The sequence below is a fragment of the Pagrus pagrus genome (assembly GCF_965226575.1).
Source record: "Pagrus pagrus genome assembly, chromosome: 5".
NCBI classification, from domain to species: Eukaryota; Metazoa; Chordata; class Actinopteri; order Spariformes; family Sparidae; genus Pagrus; species Pagrus pagrus.
Genome location: NC_140189.1, coordinates 23,848,958 through 23,857,018, shown reverse-complemented (window position 1 = coordinate 23,857,018; position 8,061 = coordinate 23,848,958). Strand labels below are relative to the sequence as shown.

Below are 8,061 nucleotides of genomic sequence, written 5' to 3'. Positions count from 1 at the left end.
AATTTCACCAACCACGACATTTGTGTGAGTGTGATTGTTTTGCTCTCCAGGTGCAGACATATACGTGATGCTTCTGAATATGTTTTGTTTGATTATTCCAAAAATAAATATAGTTACTTTAAACTTAAAGTGGTTCTTGTAGCAGAGAGTGAGAGCAGTCCTACACCTCTATATTAAGACCATAGCTCCATTCCTCTCTCATCTGAAAGTAAGCCAAGCTGACCTAAAAACGCCTGCCCCTTTAGCCGTCCCCACGGATCACCTTACCGCAGAGAAGGTTAGCCTGCTCCCCCTCCCTGCTCTCCACGGACACCCGTTTCCTTATTAACGGAATTATTTTCAATCTGAGCCATGCGACGACCTAATTACCCTGTTCATTTCTGGGCAGTGGCCAGCTCTCATCTGTTGATGGCAGGAACTAATTCCCTGAGAAGTAAGACGTAAAAGGGCATAGAGAGAGAGAAGTCGCAGGGCCCCCGAGCTCACATCCAGGTGTGGCATTTGGAGCTGAGCCCCCCCTCTGCTCCCCTGACGCTTGTTTTCGTGTTCGTGGTCTTAATTAAAGTGATATTTCGAGAGAGGAGGTTCTGTTTGTTCACTTAATGAACCCCACTATTCTCTGCGGGCAAATGGAAATGCAAGCACTCCAATTAGCATATGTTAGCATTTTACTATGTTTATTCCTCACCGTGAAAACAGCTTACCAAGGCGAAAAGCTTTTCACCCTTGTAGGAGTAGCTGTGGAACTTTTTCACCCCAAATATAATTGACTCAAGCTAATTAAACACAGAGACTCACATCTAAATGCTCCGTGCATGTTGATCGACCGAACCTGTGTGCAGCCCTGGGTGTCGTGAATCACAGCAGGGGCCACACATGCGCGTTTAAGAGACATGAGGAAGACCATATGAAAAAAATACTTTATTTTCATAAATGTATACAGTACATGTGTGGGGACAATCCCCCGTCTTTACAGTTATCTGCATCGTGTTGCAGCTTGCATATACATCATCATACTATTGGTCATATTCACACAAGCTCTGTTAGCAAACAAACATAGAAAAAGAAAACACTTTTCATAGAAAGAAAAATATAAATTCATAAGGATGTGCAAAATTATTGTCCACTAATGCTTTTTGAAAACATTTTGGATGTAATTGCTGCTCCAGTTTGATTGTCTAAATAATAATAATAATAATAATAATAATAATAATAATAATAATAGGCAGACACATACATTGGCCATGTTACAGTGGCTTGTCACATAAATAGCCATCAGACTTCTTTTTCTTTCAGCATTTTAGCCAAAACTGATTCATTATTTCTCTTCATCCTCTTCAGACCACTTATAAATCATATGTCCATTATTATACTGTATGTACTGAATGGTCTCTCCTTCTGTTTTCATATGGGAATATCCATCATTTCAATCACCCACTCAGAGAGTCAATGATAGGTCAGTCATTGTACAGGTCGTTATTTATCATCGCAGCCTCTCCCTGGGGGGACATCTGAAGACGTCGCTTCTTGCCAAAGGTGGAGAAGGAATTGTGGACGTCCAGCTCACTGCTGCGCTGCGATGTGGGCCTCAGGGTGCAAAAGCCCGAAGGTGTCCCGGGGATGTACACATTGTGATGGTAGTCGGGTGGTGGGTGTGGGTGAGGGTGAGGGTGAGGGTGAGGGTGTGGGTGTGGGTGTGGGTGAGGGTGAGGGTGAGGATGAGGGTGAGGGTGAGGGTGCGGGGGGATTGATGGCTGCTGCTGTTGGGGAGGAGGCGTGCAGCGAGGAGTCCAAGGGCGAGAGGGGACTCCACTGGTTGAAGGAGACATCTTATAGTCTGTAGTGTGACATAGACAAGGAGATTACTACTTACTGCTGTAGTGCTCTTTTCATTTAATTAACGCTTTTATAGTTTACTGCTTTTGAATCTGGACAATAAACAACAACATACAACAAAAGAAGAATATAACCCTGCTTTTGTTAGCGGGAGTGGAGGTCAGTCTATACCAACAAACCAAATTTCCAAGGGAACAACAAAGGAAATCTCATTTAATAATACCATGGAATTATTGGTTACATTTGGGTGCATATAACATACAGTAAATACAAAACCTAACCCTAAATGTGTGTCATGTTGACTGTTACCTTTCATGCCTCTCATGTGAGTCCCCCAGGTCCAGTACTGTCCAGGTGCCATGGAGGTGACATAGTTTTCTGGGTCTGCGTGCATGGCCTTACGCATGAGGGTGCCATCCATGTTGATTGAGTTATAACTGTGAACAAGATACAAGTTTGTGCTTTAATTATACGTAAATTAAATATCTATATCCATTTTAACCGGAGTGTTTTTTATACAGGCATTAGTGTATTAAATGGTGTAATATAGAGTAAATGTAAGGTTGGGTTGACAAAGGTCAAAGGTGAAAAGTGTTACCTTTTGATGGAGGAGTTCTGATTCTTTGTGAGAGTCCAGTCTGTGTTTGGCTGCTTCAGCTGCAGGAGAAAGGCAGAAAACAGCGAAGTTAATTTAAATTTTTATAAAGATGACACACTCCCCATGTACAGGCACATACTGCGGAAGTGAAATGTCACCGCACGGATCTATTTCCAAAGCGGAATTGACAACAAACTTGTCTGCTCATGCTCTCTCCTTGAGTCAGCAGAGGTCAGTGATAACTGACATGAGCAGCAGTCTATCTTTGCGATCGCCCTGAAATGGAGACAGGACTCTTTTTTTCCTCGTGGATCTCGGCTGCCGCCCTGTGGATGTTTGGCGGAACAGACATGTCGAGAGCGGAGGTGCTGTTGCCTTCAGCTACCACTCGCCTGTCACTTAGTTTTGCTTTTATCCTCTGTGGTGCAGCGGGAGGGGTGAGAGAGGCGGGGGGAGCACCCGAGTGATATTTATTCCGGGTCTGCGTCTCATAGTATGGATTCCACGCTCTATTAATTCACTTAAAGTTGTTAACAAGGAGAATGCGACGTTGGCGTATTATTAGAATCTGTATTCAAAATACACTCCTCGCCAACTACGCACAAAACCAATTAGAACCCCACCGGGATGAAACGAAACATGATTTTAATCTTCAAAGGAAAGCGTGCCAGGGAGGAAATTAAGAAAATTACACACGTCATTGTTTTGTGGATTTTATGCATCATTTTACATTAATATTTGCCTGATGCTCCTCGAGCAAGGTTTTTAATTAAAAGTCTCGCAGAGAGCCTTGAAAAGTTTGCGGTCCTTGAAGCTGTATATAAGCCGAGACAGCTCAACACGCAAAGCACGCAGAGCCCACTATACACGTGCACGCACCTGTCCTGCGCGTCTTACACGGTTGGATGTGTGTTTAATCTCCCTTTTCACCTTCAATTCATCAACTTACGCGGAGGAGCCCGTGTACTTGCTTTGTGCAACGCTCACATAGTTTCACTGTGATTTGCCTTTGAGATTTAATGTGTCACTGACGACCTCACGACGACTCACGTGGGCGCGCCGAGGGACACCGCCGGGTGAATTAGGGGAACCAATTAACGACAGGAAGGACACTCTCTCCTGAAGGAGCATAGCTGCGGGCGGAACAATCACCATGACCTCGAAATCCCTCTTGTGGCCAGAGGTGTGTGTGCCAGTGACCGCGCTGACATTTCTCAGTCTGCCTGGTGGAGTCCGGTATCATGACTCTGAGTCTTTGTCCCTCTGCGCTTCCACGAAGGCGACAATGAGCAATACGCACACATTTACGGGCTGCTGCCCCGTCTATTAGAATTAGAAAACACTGGTGCCTCCGTAAATTCCCTTTCTCCTTGTCTCCTTCCTCCCCCTCCTCCTGTTACATCCCCTCCTCTCCCCCACTCTCGCTCGACAAATATGAAGCCACATCTCTCTCTCTCTCTCTCTCTCTCTCTCTCTCTCTCTCTCTCTCCACGCATTCAGAGGACAACGCCGGGGCCGATCTACAGGCGGCCCACGTCTCAGTCCAGCCATGTCCTTGCACCCCCTCCTTCTCCTTGCCCCCTCCCCCCTCCATGTCCTCCCCTGTCTCCCCAAAATCGGCCATTTGCCATTTTTCATCAATAATGGGCAGCCCCCCCTTGCGAATACGCCACATTGTGTGTAGTATAATGGCTCGGCTTGCGCTCGTGCCCTTGAGGCATAGTTAGTGAGGTTATCTGTCCTATATTGTTAGTTTGAGTACAAGAAGGCGTGTCGCAAACCCGACTGATCGAAGACGAATTGTCTGAACTCAAGGCCGATGGATTCAAACAATTCACCTTGCCCGTCACGTATATAACCTTGGCTTTTTGTTCAAACTCAGGTGGGTGCGCTGGGTGCAGGTGTGTGTCCCCTCATCGCATTAGAAGTGTGTGACAATGACACTGGGTGATGTAGACATGCATCTTTCAGGTCACAGACTATAATTAAATTCATGAATTATTGTGTAAAGCTTCTTCAACGTGTATTTCTTTTGTGGTGAAGACACCTGGAAATGTTACCAAGACTGAAAAGAGGAGTCAACTTGAGCTACATCCCCTCTCCCTCTCACACAGTAATTGATATCTCACTTCATTCCATACAGATGATGAGACACGGTATGCGCACAGAATATGATCCTCGCAGGATAGGATTTTACACTTTCATTAACATGTCAATTAAAATCTAATCTCACATCGTCTCATTTCATTTCCCCGGTGCCAAACATTACCATAGGCTGCGCAATTAGGATAAATGATTTCCATAATTAGAAAAACATTCGAGACAACATGCTGTGTAACGCACAGGAGGGAGAGAAGGAGAAGAAGAAAATCGTGGCTTTGCTCAGTTTTTGCTCAAGTTGAGTTTAAATCTGTCTGGCATGCGTAATTTGACCTTCATGGGAGAATGTCACAGTCTAGATGCTTTATCAGATAGAAATCTGAGATGGGTTTTGAGGTGACAGTGAGTGAAATGAACAACACGAGCTGTGGCTTCTTATACTCTGATATCTCTGTACCTCGTTGGGAGTAGTTGCTCCGTTGTTCACAGATGCGCTCCGGCTTTGCGCGTTCCACGAGTTTTCTGCGCTCTTCGCCTCGTTGTTCCTCGGTGTGCTGCCCGGGCTGCACGGCTTCAGAAACATAAAGTCACTTTTGGCTGATTCAGGAGTCAGGCACACTTTATAACAATATGACTGTGAGAGACTGCTGTTTCCATTCACCTCCATGCAGTTCGTGGGCACTTTGGCGGCGGACGAGATCTGCAGGTTGAGGTTGGATTTTTTGAACACCTCCGGGGGCGGCTCGGGCTGAAAGCCCCCGCAACAGCAGCAGGCGAACGGGGGGAGGTTGTACCCGCTGATGGTCTCCCTGTCCTTGTAGCACTTGACCGCAGCCAGCACGATAATTGCCACCAGGAATATTAAAGATATGGTGCTCAGTGACACGATCAAATAGAGAGCGAGGTTGGAGGGGGGCTGTGGGCTGAGAGTGAGGTCTCCGAAATCTGACAGCGACTCGGGCACGCTGTCTACCACTGTGAGGACAATGGAGACGGTGGCGGAGAGCGGCGGCTGCCCGTTGTCCTTGACTAATATGACCAGTCTTTGCCTTGTTGCGTCTTTTTCCACCAGCCGGCGAATAGTCCTGATTTCTCCCGTGTACAGAGCCACGCTGAACAGCCCGGGGTCTGTAGCCTGCAACACCTGATAGGACAGCCGGGAGTTCTGCCCCGCGTCCGCGTCTAGCGCTGTTATTTTGGTAACCAGATACCCAGCGTCTACAGACCGCGGAACCACCTCTGTGGCCACCGTGCCGTTTTTAGGCAGCGGGGACACAATAACAGGTGCATTGTCGTTCTGGTCCAAGACAAAGACGTTGACTGTGACATTACTGGCGAGAGGGGGGAAACCGGCGTCTTGCGCTTGAACCAGAATCTGAAAGTTTCTAAGTTGCTCATAATCAAAGGAGCGCAGTGCGTAGATATTGCCGTTGTCAGAGTTGATTGAGACATAAGTGGACACGGGCATGCCCTGAATCTGACCCTCGAGAATAGAATAAGACAGATAGGCGTTCTGGTTAGAATCGGGGTCGAATGCAGTTACAGAGCAAATGGAAGCGCCGGGGGCATTATTCTCGGTCACATACACTGTGTATGAAGGTTGAGAGAAGCGCGGGGGGTTGTCATTAATGTCAGACACTTGGACGAGGATGGTTTTCCTGGTGGAGAGCGAAGGAGAGCCCAGGTCTCTGGCTGTGAGGGTGATGTTGTACTCAGACACCGTCTCCCTGTCCAGGAACTCGCTTGTCACCAGGGTGTAATAGTTTTTAAAAGATGAGTGGAGCTGAAAGGGGACGTTACTCGGGATTTGGCAGTCAACGTTCCCGTTCTCTCCCGCGTCCCGGTCCATGACACTGATAACAGCTATCACCGTGCCCGGTGGCGCGTCTTCCTGCACAGGAGTAGACACTGATGTGAGGATGACTTCGGGTGCGTTGTCATTCACATCCAGGATGTCTACAAGCACTTTGCTGTGTACTGCCACAGCTGAGGGTCCCCGGTCTTTTGCCTGCACATACAGCTCGTACACGCTGGCTTTCTCATAGTCCACAACACCCTTCACTCGGATTTCACCGGTGTACGGGTCCACATTGAACAGTTCGCGCACCTTAAGGGGTGCGTGCCCGCTAAACGCGTAGGTCACCTCCCCATTGGAGCCCTCATCCAGGTCTGTGGCGTTCAGCTTCAGCACCATCGTCCCCCTCGGCGCGTTCTCCACCAGGCTCGCCCGGTAAACTGAGCGGTCAAACACGGGCACGTTATCGTTAGCGTCTAACACTGTGATAGTTATCAGTGCTGTCCCGGAGCGTTCCGGTGACCCCCCGTCAAAGGCAGTCAGAACCATTTCGTGCTTTTTCTGCTGCTCCCGGTCCAGTGGGGTGTCCAACACGAGCTCAGCAAACTTGCTTCCATCATTGCGCGTCTGGATATTCAGGATGAAGTGCTCGTTTGCGCTCAGCTGGTAGGAGCGCAGGGAGTTCGTGCCCACGTCCTGGTCCTGTGCGCTCTCTAACGGGAAACAGGAGCCGGGCGCAGCCGACTCTGTGATGTCGAGATTAAACTCGCTCCACGGGAAACTGGGGGAGTTGTCATTCACATCTAAAATTTCCACTTCCACTCTGTACAGTTCTAGTGGGTTTTCAATCACCACTTGTAAGTGTAAAAAGCAGCCCGGACTTCGTTCACACAGCTCCTCTCTGTCTATTTTTTCGTTGACGAAGAGGATGCCATTCTCCAAGTTCACTTCTAAGTACTGCTTCTTTGCGCCGGAGACGATACGAAACCGACGGGCTGACAGCTTGGCCACATCCAAGCCCAGGTCTTCGGCGATGTTGCCCACAAAAGCTCCATGCTCCAGCTCCTCGGGGATGGAGTACCGAATTTGCGCAAGAACCAGGTCCACTACACACGCACACAGAAGCAGACATATAACCAGACCAGTCACTGGTACCCAGCTGCCTCTGGAGAGTCTGTGATCCATCTCAGCGGCGTGCGTAAAAATCACCTCACCTAGACATCTTGCGCCTCACAAAGCCACTCAGCTGCGGAGCTAAAAAAAAAAAAAGTGCAAACAAAAGCAGAGTGTGTCCCAAATGAAAAAATAAAAAATAAAAAAAAATCTTCAGATGTAAGTTTGTAGCATCTAGGTGTGTGGATAACTTTACTGGAGAGTTAAGCTGAGGGGAGAGGACAGTGAAAGCACCTCTCTCCCTCTCTGTTGTGCTCCACGCGCAACATCGGTGATGTGTGAACGGGGGAGGCTCGCGCTTTGATTTTACAGTGTATTAGACAGTCGGAGGAACTGGTGGGTAGGCGCGTGTGTGTGGGTTGTGTCTGTGAGAAAGAGAGAGAGAGAGGGAGAGAGAGAGAGAGAGAGAGAGAGGGAGAGAGGGAGAAAGAGTGGGGGTGGACGCAGCTTCTCGCAGCTCCGTATTGGAGGACGCCGACGCGAAGTGCGACTCTAATTACTGTAGACGCTTAACCCTTTCACATCCTCATGTCTGTTCCTCTGACCCATTAAAGAGACG

General features: G+C 48.2%; 1 protein-coding gene across 2 annotated transcripts; it reads right to left on the bottom strand.

Annotated features, from left to right (window-relative positions):
• Nucleotides 1-908: 908 nt before the first annotated feature.
• Nucleotides 909-7,851, bottom strand: LOC311257654 (protocadherin gamma-C3). Of its 2 annotated transcripts, XM_084353409.1 has the most exons (5): nt 5,196-7,851; nt 4,992-5,105; nt 2,435-2,493; nt 2,146-2,273; nt 909-1,837 (listed from the first exon to the last, which is right to left on the bottom strand). In XM_084353409.1, the coding sequence occupies exons 1-5, from the start codon at nt 7,512-7,514 to the stop codon at nt 1,458-1,460; spliced, it is 3,000 nt and encodes a 999-aa protein (XP_084209535.1). In that variant the 5' UTR covers nt 7,515-7,851; the 3' UTR covers nt 909-1,457. The 2 variants fall into 2 exon arrangements, with proteins under 2 accessions (XP_084209535.1, XP_084209534.1); XM_084353408.1 differs by having other exon boundaries at nt 4,992-7,851.
• Between the last annotated feature and the right edge of the window lie 210 nt (nt 7,852-8,061).

What these genes read in the sequence shown, in the direction of transcription:
- LOC311257654 (XM_084353408.1), bottom strand. Translation starts at nt 7,514, where the DNA reads ATGGATCACAGACTCTCCAGAGGCAGCTGGGTACCAGTGACTGGTCTG. An exon ending in CAGAACTCCTCCATCAAAAG is followed by an intron (nt 2,274 to 2,434) that starts GTAACACTTTTC and finishes TCTTGTTCACAG; the next exon opens with TTATAACTCAATCAACATGG. An exon ending in TCACATGAGAGGCATGAAAG is followed by an intron (nt 1,838 to 2,145) that starts GTAACAGTCAAC and finishes GTCACACTACAG; the next exon opens with ACTATAAGATGTCTCCTTCA.